Genomic DNA, 21,401 nt, shown 5'->3' on the forward strand with positions numbered 1-21,401 from the left:
CTACTACTCCCTCCGTCCGGAAATACTTGTCATCAAAATGGATAAAAGAAGATATATCTAGAACTAAAATACATCTAGATACATCCCCATTTATTCATTTTGATAACAAGTATTTTCGGGCGGAGGGAGTACTTCACCTCATCGATCAAGCCATGCTCTCCTTATCGGTCTTCTCTTTAGTTTACCATCCATCCAGACAGACCTGTGGTTTCAGTTCAGTTTGGTCAGATTTTATCTGCTGCCATGCTCTTCTATTTGTGCCCAATTAATTCATGGAGGGCCTTGACTATCTATCTTAGCTTCATCATATCAATTAGGGGTGATCAATGTAGTACTGTGATCATGTTGATCTGCATCTTATCTTATCTGTGGGACAAATGATCGAATCGAATCTCAGGAGCTATCTTAATTAGCTTCATGGATCGTAGTAGTTCAGATGTCGTAGCTGCATCTTGTTCGTGGACGACGGAATCGAATTGCATGAAAAAATTGGGATTTTGGACGTGCTACTACTATGTGTTTTAGTAATCATGTTCTCTACTATGTGTTTACTTCTATGCGGCGTAGCAACATTCTAGTGTGTTTGGCAATCCTCCTACATGCCTCTTTTTAGCCGAATTGTCCTACATGCTGGTTTATCTAGGACAGTTTTTGCTTGATGTCCCTGTTTACCAGAATGTTTGCCGACCTTCTGCCTTATGTCATTATGTGTGTTGTTCTGATGGCCCTATTGCTTCTTTTGAATCATTATAATGAAGATGGAAGTATAGAACCAACATACATGATCCGGAACCTTTTGATTTCAGTTGCATTGCTGATCATAGAGGAGCTCCTATCAGTCGCTTAGTTCATCTATATATGCTCTCTAGTTCATGCAACCTTTTGATATTAGTGCAGTCGGCTCAGATTACTCTGTTGCATGCTCCAATTTTTTGTTAAATTAATTTCTGGGCGACCGTTGCTATCTTAACTAGCTTCATTAGGGGTAAATGTCATATGCAGTGTAATGCTGATCTTGGACATACTATATGTGAGACAACTGAATCAGATCAAATTGCAGTTTCAGCGCCATGTCAAAATAGGGATTTTGGACATGCTACTATTATGTGTTTAATCATTTTCTGGGATGGCATTTGCTTCGATCATAGGATAGTAATCTAGATTGATTAGTGAATGTGTCAATCCCCAGTTCGTTAATCTTGTTCCCAATGGCATAACAATTATCTGTTATGGTTGTGTACTGTGATGATTGATCGATGGCCACCGAGAAACTGCATCCTGCATATATATGCTGGTGGTTTGGGAGTATGCATTAGTCACACAGTACTCTGTTGCTTTTCCAACATGTTGTTTGGAAATTGTCTGCCTCGTCTTGGTTATTTTGTACTCCCTCCGTTTCTAAATATAAGTTTCTTTAAAGATTTCAATATGAACTACATACGGATGTATATAGACGTATTTTAGAGTATAGATTCACTCAATTTGCTCCGTATGTAGTCTATATTGAAATATCTAAAAAGACTTATATTTAGGAATGGAGGGAGTAGAGTAGTAGCTAGGAAAAGACGAGGGTGATTCAGATTAGAGTTAAATACATGTACGTTCTTGTACTTGTGTGATAAGCTTGCTTCATTCCTCTACTCGTGAAATGCTGAATGGATATGATAGACATTTCTTTGTGACACATTTTTTTATAAATCTTGCTATCGCCGGCACTGTGCCACTTCATCCTCACCCGGTCGTTGTGTCCAAAGATAGAACAACAAAGAGAAAAGTGCCTCAGATCCGGAAATCAATCCCCATTGAGCACTAACTGAACTAATTATTCCAAATGAACAAAACCACGCATATACATGGAATGGGCTGGGGAGAGGAGGTACCTAGGGCAGCCACGAGATATTTGATCCTACTGTTGAGCTTAAATTCTCCTGTGATAATAAAAAATAAAAACTTAGTTAAAAGTTTGAAATAAAACGGAAATTGTTTGCACCAAACATGCTCATGCCTTTACATGCACAAATGATTGTGTAAACATGAAAACAAATCTAAACTGTGCTAAAAATAGCATTTTAATATATATTTTTAAACACAACCTTGGAGGTGGTGGAGTGGAGTTTAGAGGTGGAGTGTAATTGGGTGAAGTAGAGTAGTCCCAAACACAACCTTAGACTCATGCAAGCGGTGCGACATACTCCCTCCGTTTCTAAATATAAGACCTTTTAGAGATTTCAATACGGACTACTACGAATATAGACATATTTTAGCGTGTAGATTCTCTCATTTTGCTCCATATGTAGTTCATATTGGGATCCCTAAAAGGTCTTATATTTAGTAACGGAGGGAGTAATACACTTAACAACTTTTAGAATTTGATCTAAATGTTGTCAATAACAAACATAGTACACCGAAGCTTATATTGTAGGCCTTGGGTTGTGGTAGATATCAACAAAACAGTTCTGGACTTGACATGAACTTCTCGAGAAGGCACTATTTCGGGCCTGAATCTCAATCGATGTGATATATGTTGGAACTAAATAATCAACAAAAAGCAGTTATTATAAAAGTCTATTACTGTGGTAACATGTGATCTTTTTCCCAGATGATGTGGTGCTTGCAGCTAATAGATATCTACTACAGATTGAATGTTGAACGTGGCTAATTTTTGAATTAAGTTATAAAATAACTTCTTGAATGCATGCAAGTTGCAAGAGTCGTCATGGATAGAACATGTGTGCCTACCAGATAATTATGAATCATGAAAAAAAACATAAATAAATGAACTGACCATGAAACTAAAAATAAACTATAAATGTCAACGTGCGGGGATGATGACACAATTTGAGGACAACCACACTATCTAGAATTTGGTATTAGTTATTACTAAGAGTCTAACCTTACACATATTTGTGAGACTCGTACATATAAAATCATCAACAGAAGTATTTTAAGGTTCCAAATTAGAAATAAAATATATATAGCACACTTTATCACATCTAGGTACCACAAATTATTTCAAATATGAAAAATGTCTGTGTTCATTCATTTATTTTGCTTAGTTTAGACGAAATGTAGTTCAGCTAAATGTGTCAAACAGATTTTGATAAGCTAACAATCTTTTTATGTTGAATATAGTAGTACATTGGCACTATGGTAAAAGTAGAAATTATAAGATTGTATAGAAAATATTGTGTTCAAAAAAAGCGTATACTCCCTTCGTTATGTAATGTAGCGCGTGTACATTTTTGGAAAAGTCAAACATTACAAACTTTGACCAAGTTTATAGAGCAAAACTATGTATGTCTACAATACTGAATATATAAAATGTGAAATTACGACTTGTGTTGAATTGAATCTAATGACATATGGGTAGACGTAAATGTTTTTTTCTTCACAACCAGCATGTTTCAAAACTTTTGTAAGAAATACACAAGCAATTGAACGAAAGCAAAACTACAATTGTACGTGCTGTAGAACAACGTGTATGATGACCAGATCAGAAAAGGAGTTGCCTTGTGGCTAAAGAAAGTCATGTAGCGATGACGTTTGGTGACCCCGTCCAATCCAATTGCTCGGCAGCAGCAGCACTTTGCACTGTTCTCCTGGCCCCAAGAAAAGAAACGATCATAGCTTCACACGCTTCCCTTGCAGCTGCAGTGTCCTCTTGTTGCACTTGCAAAGAAACGTACGCAGTATTGTTTGCTCTTCGTTTTGTTCAGGCGCGGTTGATTGTGAAATGTATCGTAGCTACAGCGTTGTTTGCCGAGGATCCGATCCAAACAACACTTGCTTAAGGCTTGTGCTGTTGTGCCACCGGACGAGATGAGAATGTGAGGCCAACTCCAACTCAACGCACAACCCCATCTTGTCCTGCCGTGTTGCTTAAGGCTTGAAGCGACGGCCCAACGTGCAATCCCATCTTAAAAAAACGTCCGTTCGGCGTTCAGTACAACCCATTTCCAACGCAAACATGCGTCCAGTTTTCGTTCAGGCGGACAGCGAATAGACGCCCACGCGTCTGCTCTTCGTCCGCCTCACGCTCGCCTGTCGGCCGCCCACCTACCCCCACCACCCAAATTAAATGCACACCCACCTGCCAACAACCCATCCACCTGGTCGTCGTCCTTTTTAATATGGAAGCCATGGACCGACCAGTCCACAAGCTTCCACTTCCATCTCCGCCTGCCTCCTCAAACCCCGACACCCAAACCCTAGCCCGCCGCTCTTCCACATCCTCTCCTCCCCCCGCCGGTGACAATGGTGTGGGAGTGGATCCCCGACCGCAAGGGGAGGCACGACCACAAGGCCGGGTTGTCCTCCGGCCGTCGTGGCCGCTCCACCCCTACTCCTCCACCTCCACCTCCCGCATTCCACATCGCACCGCTGGCGGCCGCATCTCGGATGCAGTCGTGCATCAAGGCAGAGATCTGCAAGCGTTATTGGGAGAAGGTCACGGCTGCCGTGGAGCGACATGCACCGCCCCGATAACTGGCATCTCTCCGCGGATCGGGTTCCCATTCCACCGATCCCGGTGAGTGGCCGGGCCCGCCTTGAGGAGATCGACCGCTGCCGCGGCCGTTTGTCGCCTGACCTCGTCCACGACCGGAGGTATGCCATGGACACCCCGATGTGGAATACATTGCTCCACGACGAGCACGTCCTTCACCGGCAATCCTTCTTTGCCGGTCATGCTCCGAGCCCGCCGCGCGCCCGTCCCAGCCACACGCGAGTAGGCTGGTTCGCGGCCTGACGCCCACGTCATCCCCATCGCCATCCCTGCCACCACCCATTTCAATGACCACCGAGGAGGAGGAAGAGTTGATCAGGCGGGTGCTGGAGGACTCCGTCCACACCCAGGATAAGGTCCAATGGCAGGCCCTCAAAGAGATGATGACCTTCTCCGCAGCCAGCGATGTAGCCATCCCGAAGCTCGATGCCGTGGTCAAGGAGCAGGCCATGGAGGAGGAGGAGGAGCTCGCAGCATGGAACCCAGCATTGGTCGGCCAGAGATGGTCGTGGACGGAGACAGTGTCGTGCACGCTGACACGTGGTCACCGTCCCTGCCACGGCCAAAGGTCGTGCAGGCGCATACGCATGCGCCACCCGCCTGGCAGGGGCCGCCTGCCCACCTTTGGACGTCGCCGGCCTACATCAACCTCATTGGCGACAAGGACGACGACGGCGGGAACTGAAGACGACGACGGTCGGGGCGGCACGGCCTTATCTACCTATTTTTATTTCGTTTAAATTTTTAGTTTAGTTAACTATGTGGTGGACTGGACTTTTGTGACATTTTATGTTTATATTTATGTTTTTAAATTATGTGCAATGTCTATTTGAGTTTTATTTGGATAAATTTGCAAGTTCAAGAAACAGACAATTTAGAATGCGGCGCACCAGTTGGACGCACCGACGGCCAAATGACCGCATCCGGATACCCATGTCTGTTTCGCCGATCCAAAGGACCAAATTCGGACAAAACATACGTCTGTTTGGGTCGACGGTTGAAGTTGGGCTGATCAGGCCAACTCCAGCGCACGACCCCAAACAGACGTCTGTTTTGCCAGGATTCTGTCCGTTTGGGTAGGGCAATGGGGTCGTGTCCGGGCCTTTCCTGGGATACGCCGGCCGTGCGTACAATGCACGGCCGCATTTCGGCCGCATCCCGTCCGCATACATTTTTCTTTTCAGGCACATATCTTTTATTTTCATCATTGATTTTGATACATTGAAGCACATTACCAAATTTTGACTAGAAAAGTAAGATCAAAGAAAACAAGAACCACAAAAAGACATTTTAGAAGATAACCAACTTCCATAACTTCTCCAGTAAGTTGGATTAGTGCCTTCTCGATGCATTCATTGTTGATCTGCGGAGGCTCAATCTTGCGTGCTTCTTTCTTCTTTGAGTCTAAAGAAGTAGACGTTGCTTCCTCGCATCTAGTCTCATGTATAGCCTCTATTCTAGCAACAAGTGTACTAGTCTCATCTCTAGCCTCTATTCTAGCTAAAAGTACACGAACATCTACTAAATTGCACTCTATCAATATATCGATGTACTCTTCTTTCCAATACCAAAAGTTGCATCAATTCTACACAATAAAAATTTGAGTTAGCACAACTAGTACCCCATCGGTTGAGCACCTGATGAACACCCATCCGGGATATTCCGGCGCTGTAGACACGCGGCGCAAGACCTTCTTTGGGCAGTCGCCGGACTTAATGAGTGGCAACGGTGCGCCGACGAGCTTTTGGGCCAGCAACAAGCCCGACCGATGGCCGTTCGTGGAACCGCCGACGGTGTAGATCCGAGCGGCTAGAGGCGGAGTCACTACCTGCATACGGCCTTGCGGTCTTGTCGGGGCCTTCTGGCCCGGTGCCCGGCCAGTCCATGACACGACGCGGCCTCCCACAGCCGGGCGAGCTCAAGCCCGGCCAGATCCGCTCCAAACCCGACCACCGGGTGCGCAAATTAGATGGTCGTGGTTGGGTAGCTCGGGGGCGTCGAGGGTAAGGGGGCTGGGTGAGCGTACGTCGCAGCTGCACAGCGGTGATGGCAGCGGCGGCGAGGAACGAGAGCGGCGGGGGTGCGGCGCTCGAAAAAGGGAGGCCTGTGCACTGGAGTTGGCCTCAGATCACCGGCAAGCAAAGTAGCTTCTATGTACCGTACAAAGCATAGCTACTGCTGCCTACTCCATTTTGTCCGCCAGCGATCCATGAGGTGTACAGCAGTACAGTGCAGGACGGGACTACAGATGCGAAGAGAACTTTTGACCGGTCTGTCACTGACATTTGCCAGACTATTGATGGTCACAGGTAGAGATACGGTAGTACACTCGCCGCAGAAAAAAAAGATACTGTATGGTGGTACACTGCACAAGATCATTTTCTTTATTTGATTTGATTTGATGTGATGTGATGCCACAGGAAGCAATGAGACACCCGTACGAACGAATAAACCGGGGATGATCAAATCAAAGGTCGGTTTGAAGCAAAACAAAATAATACTCCTGTTCATCCCATTCCTCCAAGAAACAACATGGAACGTGCGCGTTCGATGTTTGAATGTTTACTACTGGGTTTTTTTTTAGAAACGCAGTTCAAACGCAGATGTTGACACATATGCACATATACGAATCCCTAGGATTGCATACTTTACCCCTATGAGGACCGATATACTACACGGACGCGTCATCTTGACATTGACCAAGTCATTATAGGACAGGAACATCTTATTCTACTGAACGAACATCATCGGATGGATTGAAATGAATTTAGAAAAATGAAAGCACCAATGCCAAGTGTATGACTTGAGCCTTGGTGGACTGTTTCCACCACAAAACCTAACAATCTGAACTATGCTCATAAGAAACCACTTTTTGAAGGGGTGATAGCTTTATTGTTTGTAAGATTAGTTTGCTCGTGGAACAAAAAAGATTCTTGTGTTACTCACATTTCGTCTAACTCAAACTGATGTAAATCATTTTAAGGTAACCTTTTTCGAGAAAACTTCTGATTTATTCATCAACTGTCAAGATAGTAGAAAGAACACTAGAAGTAAAATTTGCATCCAAGTCCGTAGACCACCTAGCGACGACTATAAGCACTGGAGCGACTATGGAGCGGCTCGGGTCATGCCCATGCAAAGCTGTTAAACAATGTAATATTGAAGGACTGCATTAACTGTCTCACGTTACGTCTTAAGCGTACCTAGAGAAGGCCTCAATCCTCTCCACTAGAAAAGCATGCATGCATTAAAATAACTCAAACTGTCATTGCATGTTGTTATATTCGAAAATTTTAAAATATTTTATAGCTCAAACATCACCTTGATTCAAAATCCTTTTTCATGTAAAAGAAATCGTCACGATGAGACCTTCAAAACCAGAACCCACGTTGATATGTTCCAATGACTTTTTTGAGGGGTCAAACGTTATCATGCCTGCCCATTGACCACCACAACAAGCTCCCGCCGCAGAAAAGAAACGATCACGGTACTCTTCTCTTGCAGTTGCAGTTGGAGTGTCCTCTTTTTTTTTTTTTTTTTTTTTTTTTTGACAAAGGCATGCAGTGCCTTTTTCTTTGGAGAAAGAAACGTACGAGGTGATTGTGAAATGCATCCTAGTGCCCTATTGTTTGCCCTTCGTTTTCTACTCCAACAAATTACTAGTTAACGTGCAATTGATTGTGAAATGCATCGGAGCTACACTTGCTCAAGATGCGATCCAAACTAAATCTAATCCAAAACAGCACTTGCTCAAGGTGTTTGCTGTTTGTGCCACCGGACGAGGTGAGAATGTGATTGATCAGATCACCGGCAAGGCAAAGCAGCTTGTATGCTATGCGTGGGCGAGGTGTACAGTGAGTGCAGGACGGGACTGCTACCAGTGCCACGCCAGTACGATGGATGACAACTTTTGACCCCACTTTGACAGCCAAGGTGGTAAAGAGTCCTGTTGACGGTCACAGGTACGATGGAGTAGAGATATGGTACACTGTACAAGATGCTTTTTCTTTCCGGATGATACTTCATGTGATTTGATGTGATGTGATGGCACAGGAGGCCATGAGCCATCCATCTGAACGAATAAACCAAGGGTAATCTCATCAAACGTATTTAGACAAATCTAAGACCAGAATTTTGGGACGGAGGGAGTACTAGAGAAGAGCAGAGCAGAGGTCCCTCCCTTACTTCCAAAGTTCCACTATAAAAGCTCCAATAAAGAAGAAATAAAAATTTAAGAAAAATTGAAATAATGAAGGTTTTCTAAGAAATAATGAATAAGTGGCACTGGTATTACCCTATAAGAACAAATAAAATAAAATAATAATGAAACAAAATCAAAATAATGAACTTTTCAAAAAAAAAATGAACTAGTGGCATTGGTGTTGCCCTTCAATATGAAAAATAAAAAAAAACATAATGACGAAATTTGCACACAAGTCGTGCTTTTCATTATATGTTTAAAATAATCATCCAATTGTTGACTTCACACAAAAAGAAGTTCCCCAAAATAATGAATTAGTAGAATTGGTATTGCCCTTTCAAACAAGAAAGTGAAGAAACTAAACAAATAACAACAAAATTTACACACTGTTTATACAGAAAAATGCACCTTTTTGTAATACGCAATAATTAGCATATGTTACTAAAATTCCCTAAAAAATTCCTTTAAAAGGATGTATTAGTAGCATTGGCATTACCCTTAAAGAAGAAACAAACTGAAATAAAAACTAAAAAAAGTCAAAATAATTAAGTTTTCGAAGAAAGGATAAATTAGTGGCATTGGTATCACCTTTAAGAAAAAATAAATGTTTTAAACAATAATAACACAATTTTTCCACGGTTTACACATAAATTACTTTTTTATAATATCCAAGAATAACATATTACAATGGAATTTTTGAAAAAACTCAGTTTTCTAAAAAAGAATAAATCACTGCCATTGGTATTACCCTTAAAAAATAAAAATAAAAAGGTAAAGCAGAATGTAAGTAAGTTTTCTAAAGAAGAATGAATTAGTGGCACTGGTATTACCCTTAGAGAATAGATAAAATAAAACAAGTAATGACAAAATTTGCACATGGTTTACATAGAAATTTTGTTTTCTTTTTAATATGCAAGAATAAGCATGTAGAGCGGAGTTTCCACAGAATAATAAGTTTCTTAAGAAGGAACTGAATAGTGGCATTGGTATTAGCCTTAAAAAAGAGAGACAATAAAATAAAAATAAAAAACAAAATCAAATTAATGAAGTTTTTTTTAGGGAAGAATGAATTGGTGGCATTGATATTACTCTTCCCAAAAACAAAAAAAAAATATTAAAACACATAATGAAATTTTTGCACATAATTCACAGAGAAATTACGCTTTTTCATAATATGCAAGGATAAGCATATATTGCTGAAATTTATTAAAAAAAGTTTCCTATGGAGAAATAAATTAGTGGCATTGATATTACCCTTAATGAAGAAATAAAATGAAATAATAACAAAACAAAATCAAAATAATGGATTTTTTATAAGGAAGAATGAATTAGTGGCATTGGTATTACCCTTTTTAGAAGAAAGAAAATTAAATAAAAACTAAAAAATTCAAAATAATGTAATTTCCTATGGAATAATCAATTTTTCTAAGGAATAATGAATTAGTGGCATTGACATGACCCATTAAGAAGAAATAATGAAATAAAAACTAAAACAAAACCAAAACGATGGATTTATGTTTCTAAGGAATAATTAATTAGTTACATTGGTGTTATTCGTTGAGATACACCATCTCCAACACTGACATGAAGTTTTGCAGTGCAGTTGTAGGAGCGAAGACAATGTGGCCATCAGGCTCGTGAACCATGAAGATCGTAAGTTTTACTTCTTGTTGCTCTACATGGTCAATTCATTGATTCACTCAAATTTTCAATTTGATAATCACCATGTTATATAGCCCGGACGGGTTAAGGAACACAACTCCTACACACTCCATGACGATGTCGAAGTTAGCCAACCTTTGTCGGTCGAAACTGAAGCTAGAGGACCAAAACACACAATCATGCCATCTGCTCTGCCGGACAGTGCCACAGAGACAAACCTACGGAATAAAAAAAATGACTCAAAGAACTAGATCAAGGGAAGTCCCTCCCAACAACGCAAAAACACCATTAGCGCGAGAACGAGGCAGGGAAGACTTGCTCCATGTTCGACGATAGCTCCATCGCCACACCACCGACGACAAAGGATCAAAACCTTAATTAAAAAATCCGGCTACCACCATTGACACGAAACAATGAGGTCCATGTCCCTTTTCATCGCGGAGCTGGCGAATGGAAAAAGGGGGCAGGGGGAGGCGTGAGCTCGTTGGGAGGAGATAGATCAGCGATGTCGTGCTACTATCTCTGTCCGGGTTACTAGTCCTCGTATTTTGGTCATATTTTTATAGTGAAGTTAAGTAATAAAATATAATTCATATGTAGCAAAAATATTCTTAATAAAAAATACATTTGAATATATTTTTTAATGATATGCCTTAACATTTTGACTTTCCTAGTCAAATACGTGGTCAAACTTTCATTTGTAAAAGCCCGGAGAGAGAGGTTTCAGGGTACTATCGATGGCATTTCCCAAATGCTATTCATCTGCCACCTTTCTAAAATTTCTGAAATTGCACGTCTTGTAGTGGTAGCGGAGGGAGCACGCCACCCCGGTCAAAAGGGGTCAACGTGCAGGCTGAGACGCGGTTCTGGTGGGCCCGTCCTGCAGAGCAGGATTGCCTCCAGTAGCCGCTCGACACGTGCCCCCCTCCGTCCTCTTCCCACCTGCCTGCAGTCTCTGTCGCTCTCGCCTCTTCGGAAAACCCCAACCTTTCTCTCCTCTCCTCTCCAAGAACTCACCTCCGGCCATGGCCATGGCGAGACAGGTGAGCAAGAAGGACCTGGAAGTGGTCCTGACGCAGGCCATGATGGCCGCCAAGAACGTGCGGGCGCAGCGCGACCGCCTCCTGGAGCTCCACCGCCGCCTGCAGCGCCACAAGGCGGCCGCCCCCGCCCCCGCCCCTGCCGACGCCGACGCCAACGCCAGGCTCGGGGAGCTCGGCTCGGACGTCATCAAGGTCTACTACCTCGGCCTGGAGGCCGGCGCCAAGATGCTCGGGAGCTGCGTCGAGATCGCCGTGGAGAGCAACGCCATAGCTGCCATCAACATTGCCTTCGCGCTCATGCCCGACGAGCAGCTCTACTACGCGCTGCTCGCGCAGCGGCTCCCGCCCCGCCCCACCACCCAGGCCCACGCCTTCGCCCGCCTCGAGGCCGCCCTCCTGGCCGTCAAGATGCTCGAGGAGCACCACCTCCCGCGCTGCGTCGAGTGCCTCGTCGGCGGCCAGGCCCCCGTCCCCGGCAAGCCCGCGCCTGATGCCGCCGACGCCGACGCTGAGGGCCTCGCCAAGGCCGACCGCCCGGGCGCCACCGCCAAGAAGAGCAGCAAGCCCCGTCACGCACCCAGCGGCGACGTGCACAAGGCGCTCGACTACCTGCGCCGCGCAAACAAGATCACCAACCTCGCCGTGAAGCACATCGACCACGCCGTCACCGTCCTCTCCCGCTTCGCCGACCCCGAGGAGGTCGCCCGCCTCACCGAGTTGACCGACAAGCACGCCTACCTCGGAGTTGAGGTCCAAACTCCAAATCTCTCTCGTGTTCCTTCTTAGAATCTACCGGCATGAGCATCAATCTGACAGTTCGATTCATCATATATGTTCATCTCACTGCAGATTAGCCAGCCCACTACTTCAGCTGACCCATCAGCAGATTAGCCAGCTTACAACTTCACCTGATCGATGGAGGCTGTCGACCGAAGGCGGGTGGGATTCCTTGAGGCTTGAATTGCTGATCGAATTAAGCCATACTCCTCCTAGCATATATACCAGCGGTCGACTTCATCTATGATCTCTAGATAGTTCATCATGCATTGCAGACTACTTATGGCTTCAGTTGAGTTGGGTCCTTCAGACTAACCTGCTCATATGCTACTATGATCTGGATGCAATCTGTCTTAGCTTCATCAGTTAGGGATAATAATAATCAATGTAGTACAGTAGTAGTGTGATGTTGACTGCATCTTATCTGTGGGGCGATCGAATCGAATTGCAGGAGCTATCGTACTAGTTCAATGCCGAAGCTGCATCTTTGTTCGTGGACGATCGAATCGAATTGCACGATAAAATTGCATCTGTTGTGTGTTTTAATCATGTTATATGTGATGTCACTGCGATGTTTGGTAATCTTCGTAGCTACATGTCGGTTATTTGGGACTGGGAGCATCGATCAGGCACAGTTTGCTTGATGTCCCTGTTCATCCAAACCTACTGCCTAATTGTGTTATTGGTGGCCTGATGTCCCTACTTGATGTGCCTGAAGGTAGAACCAGCGTACATGATTTCAGTTGCATTGTTGATCAGAGCCGATCGAGTTCTTATCAATTGCTTAGTTTATCTAGGCTCTCTAGTTCATCCAACCTGTTGATTGATATCAGTTAAGTTTGGTCTGTATAATCTGCTGCTACTATATCTGTGTTTAATATCCGGAGAACTGTGGATATTCTTAATTTAGCTTGTAATATTAGTAGTGTGATGCTGACATGCATCTTGTATCTGTGGGACAACCGAATCGAATTGCAGTTTCAGAGCATGTCAAAAATTGGGATTTTGAACACACTACTACTATGTGTTTACTCATTTTCTGTGATGGCATTTGCTTCGATCATAGGATAATAATCTAGATTAATAAATGTGTGCATCCCCAGTTCGTTAAACTTGTTGTGCATGGCGTAACATTTATCTGGTATGGTTGTGAATTATGATGATCAACCATAGTCACCGAGAAACTAATGATGAACTGCATCCTACGTATGCTGTTTGTTTGGGAGGATGCATCCGGCACATTATGCTATCCCTGCTCCAACATGTTTAGTAATCTTCTGCCTCGTATTATTTTGTATGCAATCTTTTACCTACTAGTTAGTTCTTGGCGTGATATCCCAACTTATTCTTTTGAAACGCCTAGTGATTCAGATTAGAGTTAGATATAGCACTATGGGAAAAAGGTTCTGCGCCGAGTGCTCGGCTGCTCGTCGAGTTCTTTTCCGTGGGTACTCGGTAAACAAGGACTTTGCCGAGTGCTCCCCAAAATAAACTCCGCAAAAAGAAGACACTCTGTAACTACCAACCATCCTTAGGTAAACTCCGCAAGGGCCTTAGGAAAAAATTCTCTCTTTTTCCTCGAGGAAAGGCACGGAAGTTGGAAGCTAAGCATGATTTAAATCATGAAATAGTATCATACTCAATCTAGTGGGTAAGTAGAGTTAACAAATAGAGAGATCAAACTAATCTTGTAAAACATTGTTAATAATGAAGGAAGGAATTGTCAAAGAAATTAAGACACACTTTGGGCTTATAGAACTGCATATAAAAATCTTATGGGTACGTGACAATAAAAAATGCTTTATGGACAACATGTCACTTACCCTTAGAACTAGATCATAAAGCTCATTGGGATGCATGTCAATCAATCAAATTAGTTATGATTTCCAGTTAGCCAAAGAGAAGAGGTTGTTTGACATGAGTGCTTTAGATGAATGGAGGAATGAATATTACCAAAATGCAAAGAGGTTTAAAATAAAAAGTAAAAAATTGGCGTGAGAAGAGATACAAAAATATGAATTAAAAGTAGGAGACAAAGCTATCTTCTAGAAGTCTAGTTTCAGACATTTTGCAAATCAACTTCTATCCAAATGGGAAGGTCAAAATATCATGGAGGGCATTTACCGGTTAGGTGCAATCAAGATCAATGATGTCATGGACACAAGACCAGGAGTGGTGAACGGGAAAAGACTCAACATTCTATTGTCGGTAACCCGCTTGAAGTGGACACGGATGTTATAAAAGTAAGTACCCCCAGAAGAATTCATTGTAAATAAATTCTGGGAGGGTCCACAACTGGGAAAAATAGGTACGTGAAAAGGTTTGAAAATGACCTCCTGACAATTATGCATTTTTTGCGAGCTTTTATGAAAGTCAGGAATATCGGACGAAAGAATTAACAGAGGGGAGACATTTGGGGCTCATATGTCCCTACCTCATGGTCCACCCCCGGTCATGAGCCAGGGGCGTGTGAAGCCTGCGGGGTCCCCCTCTATCCAGTCTTTTGCCCGATGCTTGCCTATATACTTTTTTTCGGATTTTTCTGATATGTGTATCATGCCTATTAGCCTCTGTTTCATATCGAGTTATTTTCTATCTAGATTTTGAGGATGTACATCACCATGTCTTCGCGTGGATCATCTAACAAGGAGTGTGTAGCACGACTTGTTGATGCTGCCATAATTTCCAACTCCCAATAATAAAAACCAAAACCACACGGTCTACCGGTTAACGATTTAATTAGTCTCCAGGTGTGTGTCCAGTCAGGCGGGATGGGCTCCAACGAGGCAAAAGATCCTAGAGCTAGCGTCGATGTCGCGATGATCTGATGGAGGCAAAGACGGTAATGTGGAACAAGCTACATGCATGGCTACCTCATCTGCATCGATATGTTACGGCGAAGAGGGTAGCACTGGAACGCAGCCGCAGCCGCAGTGTCGCTCGCACGTAGATCCACTGCTAATTCTTTTTTTTACCCTATACTAGAACAATGACCGTGCGTTGTAATGGGATAAAAATATTCTAATACATCAGCTTGTGATTTACTTGTCCATAATAATGCGATTGTGTAAATAAATGCTTATCAACTTCTGCCCGTAAATTACGTTATATTTTGTTAGAAGTTTGGTAAGTAAATTTAAGTGAAATTGATTGAGATGGTAAGCAAATTAAGGTGATTGATTATCATATACATGAAAGGTTGGACGAAGGGGTGGTGGGAAGAAAGGTGAAATGGAAATCTTACATTCTTTTTAAGTAGTAGAGATTCTGCCCGTAAATTACGTTATATTTTGATTAGAAGTTTGGTAAATAAATTAAAATAAAATTGGTTCAGATGGTAAGCAAATTAAGGTGATTGATTATCATATACATGAAAGGTTGGACGAAGGGGTGGTAGGAAGAAAGGTGAAATGAAACCTTACATTCTTTTTAAGTAGTATATAGAGATATATTTTGTCCTCCACCTCCTATGGTTTTTGCTATTTGTGCTGCCCAGTCAACCGCCTTCTTCCATGTGGCACCTCCGTGCTCTATGCCTTGTCGCCACCCCCTATAGCACAGCTATCTGTGCCTATGCTTATGTGAAATGGAAGTGTGTTCTGGAATTACACATAGAGCTGGGAATTCTCAATTCTGGTCCAACATATTAGAGTAACTCTAGCAGACCCCGCATCCTCTCGACCCGCAAAACATTTTTGCAGTTCGCGGAAAAACGTCTTTGTGGGTCGGCACGGACGGCCGCAGTTGCAGACCCCGCATAATGGACCCGTAAAAAAGCATATTCTGAAAATATCTTTTTTACGAGTTGGGGTTGCGGCGTCTGATCTGGCGCATCTCCTCCCAGCCCGCAAAACTTAAATTTGCAACTCAATTTGATCTAGCATATTGCATTGCTTTGACAACATTGGATACAAAAAGCATCACCAAATCTTTGCTAGAATAGTAAGACCAAAGAAAACAAGAACTACAAGAATGCATTTTAGAAGATTTCCAATTTCCATAACTGCTCCCACTAGTTGGACTAATATCTTCTCCATGCATTCGTTGTTGATCTGTGGATTCTTGATTTTGCATTCTTCTTTCTTCATCTTTGGTTCGGAAGAAGTAGATGTTGCTTCCCCTCTAGTTGCACATGCAGCCGCATCATTGCCTTCGATTGTACTAAGGAGTGCACTAACATCTATTAAATTTCTTTCTATCAACAAATCAATGTATTGCCCTTCCCAAAACCAAAATGAGCATCCTTCGTCCTACACAAAAGAATGAGCAAGCTCGAAGTGAGCCACCGCAATTTAGCTAAAGAATGAACTGTGAAACGAGCTACCGCAAGTGCACGTACCCCGTCGTCTTCGCATTTGAAGAACACCCATCCGGGGTGCTTCGGCGTGCTCGAAGTGAGCCCCAGCACTTTCCGCGTGCAGTCGTCGCACTCTATGAGAGGCATCGGCAAGCCACAAAGACGCTGCGCGAGCGCCGAGCCCGGTGGACGGCCGGACGAGTACGGCGGGCGGCGACAGCGGGCGGACGAACTCGCACCTGCATGCGGCAATGCGCCCTTGCCTGGGCTGCGGGAGAGGCTCCCCGACCACTCCATCGCTTGGGGCAGCAACCGGCGGCCGGAAAAAGCCAAATCCGGCGACCCGCGATGAAGTGCCGCAGATCTGCAAATCCGGCGGCCCGCCGACGCAGGGGGGAGGCCTCGTGCGTGTGGCGGCCTTCCGGCGTGCTCCTGCCGGCTGCGGTCGCCGGAATCTTGGGCGGCGGCCGGCGGCGGCGCGAGAGGGGAGAGGACAGGTGGTTGTTGGGAGAAAGCGCGGGATGAAATGTCCCCCCACCAACCGCTTCCGCTTATATGCAGGGCACCGCAGCCGCGAGTGGGAAACCCGCGTTTTCCCGGGTTGGGCTCGGGATTTTGCCGCGCACCCTAAAAAATTTTGCGGGCCGGGGCGGGATGCGGGGTCTGATCGGGCGGGTTTTTCCGCCCGACCCGCATTTTGGCGGTTATTTTACGGGTCGGGACGGGATGCGGGGTCTGCTAGAGTTGCTCTTAAAAGTGAAAGGACTTTTTTATCACCATGTTAGAAAAATAATTAGGGATGGGAAAAACACTAAATTCTAGGAGGATTGGTGGGTTGATATAAAAAGAAGCCTGCTACCTCTTGAGCATGCGTTGGTTCTCCCTTGAAGAGGAAAGGGTGATGCAGCAAAGTAGCGTAAGTATTTCCCTCAGTTTTTGAGAACCAAGGTATCAATCCAGTAGGAGATAACACGCAACTCACCTAGTACCTGCACAAACAATCAAGAACCTTGCAACCAACGCGATAAAGGCGTTGTCAATCCCTTCACGGTCACTCGCAAAAGTGAGATCTAGTAAAGATAATAAGATAAATATTTTTGGTATTTTTGTTGTATAGATTGGAAAGTAAAGATTCCAAAAATAGTAAACGAGATGCGATGTAAATAAAAAAGATGCAATATAATAAGAAAGAGACCCGGGGGCCATAGGTTTCACTAGTGGCTTCTCCCAAGATAGCAAATATTACGGTGGGTGAACAAATTACTGCCGAGCAATTGATAGAAAATCGCATAGTTATGAGAATATCTAGGCAATGATCATGAATATAGGCATCATGTCCGTGTCAAGTAGACCGAAACGATTCTGCATCTACTACTATTACTCCACACATCGACCGCTATCCAGCATGCATCTAGAGTATTAACTTCATAAGAACAGAGTAATGCATTAAGCAAGATGACATGATGTAGAGGGATAAACTCAAGCAATGTGATATAAACCCCATCTTTTTATCCTCGATGGCAACAATACAATACGTGCCTTGCTACCCCTATTGTCAAGGGGAAAGGACACCTCAAGATTGAACCCAAAGCTAAGCACTTCTCCCATTGCAAGAAAGATCAATCTAGTAGGCCAAACTAAACCGATAATTCGAAGAGTCTTGCAAAGATATCAAATCATGCATATAAGAATTCAGAGGATAACCAAATATTATTCATAGATAATCTTGATCATAAATCCACAATTCATCGGATCTCGGCAAACACACCACAAAAGAGTATTACATCGAATAGATCTCCAAGAACATCGAGGAGAACTTTGTATTGAGAACCAAAGAGAGAGAAGAAGCCATCTAGCTAATAACTATGGACCCGAAGGTCTGTGGTAAACTACTCACACATCATCGGAGAGGCTATGGTGTTGATGTAGAAGCCCTCCGTGATCGATTCCCCCTCCGGCAGATCGCCGGAAAAGGCCCTAAGATGGGATCTCACGGGTACAGAAGGTTGCGGCGGTGGAAAAGTGGTTTCGTGGATCTCCCTGATGTTTTTAGGGTATAAGAGTATATATAGGCGAAAGAAGTACGTCGGTGGAGCTCCATGGGGCCCACGAGGGTGGGGGGCGCGCCTACCCCCCTGGGCGCGCCCTCCTGCCTCGTGGCCGCCTCGCGGAGTTCCAGACTTCAACTCCAAGTCTTCTGGATTGCGTTTGTTCCAAGAAAGATCATCGCGAAGGTTTCATTCCGTTTGGATTCCGTTTGGTACTCCTTTTCTGCGAAACACTGAAATAGGCAAAAAAATAGAAACTGTCACGGGCCTTCGGTTAATAGGTTAGTCCCAAAAATAATATAAAAGAGCATATTAAAGCCCATTAAAAATCCAAAACAGATAATATAATAGCATGGAACAATAAAAAATTATAGATACGTTGGAGACGTATCAAGCATCCCCAAGCTTAATTCCTGCTCGTCCTCGAGTAGGTAAATGATAAAAACAGAATTTTTGATGTGGAATGCTACCTAACATATTTTTCAATGTAATTTTCTTTATTGTGGCATGAATGTTCAGATCCAAAAGATTCAAGACAAAAGTTTAATATTGATATAAAAATAATAATACTTCAAGCATACTAACCAAGCAATTATGTCTTCTCAAAATAACATAGACAAAGAAAGCTCGTCCCTACAAAATCATATAGTTTGGCTATGCTTCATTTTCGTCACACAAAATGCTCCAATGATGCACAACCCCGATGACAAGCCAAGCAATTATTTCATACTTTAGTATTCTCAAACTTTTTCAACTTTCACGTAATATATGAGCGCGAGCCATGGACATAGCACTATAGATGGAATAGAAATGGTGATTGTGGAGAAGACAAAAAAGAGGAACATAGTATCACATCAACTAGGCGTATCAATGAGCTATGGAGATGCCCATCAATAGATATCAATGTGAGTGAGTAGGGATTGCCATGCAACGAATGCACTAGAGCTATAAGTGTATGAAAGCTCAACAAAAGAAACTAAGTGTGTGTGCATCCAGCTTGCTTGCTCATGAAGACCTAGGGCAATTTGAGGAAGCCCATCATTGGAATATACAAGCCAAGTTCTATAATGTAAAATTCCCACTAGTATATGAAAGTGATAACATAAGAGACTCTCTATCATGAAGATCATGGTGCTACTTTGAAGCACAAGTGTGGAAAAAGGATAGTAACATTGCCCCTTCTCTCTTTTTTTCTCATTTTCTTTGTTTGGGCCTTTTCCTTTCTTTTTTTATGGCCACTTTTTTTCCGTCCGGAGTCTCATCCCGACTTGTGGGGGAATCATAGTCTCCATCATCCTTTCCTCACATGGGACAATGCTCTAATAATGAAGATCACCACATTTTTATTTACTTACAACTTGAAGAATTACAACTCGATACTTAGAACAAAATATGACTCTATGTGAATTCCTCCGGCGGTGTACCGGGATGTGCAATGAATCAAGAGTGACATGTATGAAAAATGATGAATGGTGGCCATGCCATAAATACGATGTCAACTATATGATCATGCAAAGCAATATGACTGTGATGAAGCGTGTCATAATAAACGGAACGGTGGAAGGTTGCATGGAAATATATCTCGGAATGGCTATGAAAGTGCCATAATAGGTAGGTATGGTGGCTGTTTTGAGGAAAGTAAATGATGGGTTTATGGTACCGGCGAAAGTTGCGTGGCACAAGAGAGGCTAGCAAAGGTGAAAGGGTGAGAGTGCGTATAATCCATGGACTCAACATTAGTCATAAAGAACTCACATACTTACTGCAAAAATCTATAAGTCATCAAAACCAAGCACTACGCGCATGCTCCTAGGGGGATAGATTGGTAGGAAAAGACCATCGCTCGTCCCCGACTGCCACTCATAAGGAAGGCAATCAAAGAAACACCTCATGCTTCAAATTTGTCACACAACGGTTACCATACGAGTACGGGACTTGCAAACCTCAACACAAGTATTTCTCAATTTCATAATTACTCAACTAGCACGACTCTAATATTACCATCTTCATATCTCAAAACAATCATCAAGTATCAAACTTCTCATAGTATTCAATGCACTCTATATGAAAGTTTTTATTATACCCATCTTGAATGCCCATCATATTAGGACTAATTTTATAACCAAAGCAAATTACCATGCTGTTCTAAAATACTCTCAAAATAATATAAGTGAAGCATGAGAGATCAATAATTTCTATAAAATAAAACCACCACTGTGCTCTTAAAAGATATAAGTGAAGCACTAGAGCAAAATTATCTAGCTCAAAAGATATTAGTGAAGCACATCTATTCTAATAAATTCCAATTCATGTGTGTCTCTCCAAAATGTGTGTACAGCAAGGATGATTGTGGTAAACTAAAAAGAAAAGACTCAAATCATACAAGACGCTCCAAGCAAAACACATATCATGTGGTGAATAAAAATTATAGCCTCAAGTAAAGTTACCGATAGATGAAGATGAAAAAGGGGATGCCTTCCGGGGCATCCCCAAGCTTAGGCTTTTGGTTTTCCTTGAATTTTACCTTGGGGTGCCTTGGGAATCCCCAAGCTTAGGCTCTTGCCACTCCTTATTCCAAAATCCATCAAATATTTACCCAAAAACTTGAAAACTTCACAACACAAAACTCAACAGAAAATCTTATGAGCTCCGTTAGTATAAGAAAATAAACCACCACTTTAAGGTACTGTAATGAACTCATTCTTTATTTATATTGGTGTTAAACCTACTGTATTCCAACTTCTCTATGGTTCATACCCCCCGATACTAGTCATAGATTCATCAAAATAAGCAAACAACACACGAAAAACAGAATCTGTCAAAAACAGAACAGTCTGTAGCAATCTGTAACTTTTGAATACTTCTGGAA

At 43.0% G+C, this 21,401-nt stretch overlaps 1 protein-coding gene across 1 annotated transcript; it reads left to right on the forward strand.

The window, feature by feature from the left end:
* The first annotated feature begins 11,336 nt into the window (after window positions 1-11,336).
* On the forward strand, window positions 11,337-12,753 carry LOC109776120 (uncharacterized). The gene is made up of 2 exons (XM_020334792.4): window positions 11,337-12,160; window positions 12,260-12,753. The coding sequence occupies exons 1-2, from the start codon at window positions 11,393-11,395 to the stop codon at window positions 12,299-12,301; spliced, it is 810 nt and encodes a 269-aa protein (XP_020190381.1). The 5' UTR covers window positions 11,337-11,392; the 3' UTR covers window positions 12,302-12,753.
* Window positions 12,754-21,401: the final 8,648 nt, after the last annotated feature.

This window comes from Aegilops tauschii, chromosome 3, assembly GCF_002575655.3.
Source record: "Aegilops tauschii subsp. strangulata cultivar AL8/78 chromosome 3, Aet v6.0, whole genome shotgun sequence".
Lineage (NCBI taxonomy): Eukaryota > Viridiplantae > Streptophyta > Magnoliopsida > Poales > Poaceae > Aegilops > Aegilops tauschii.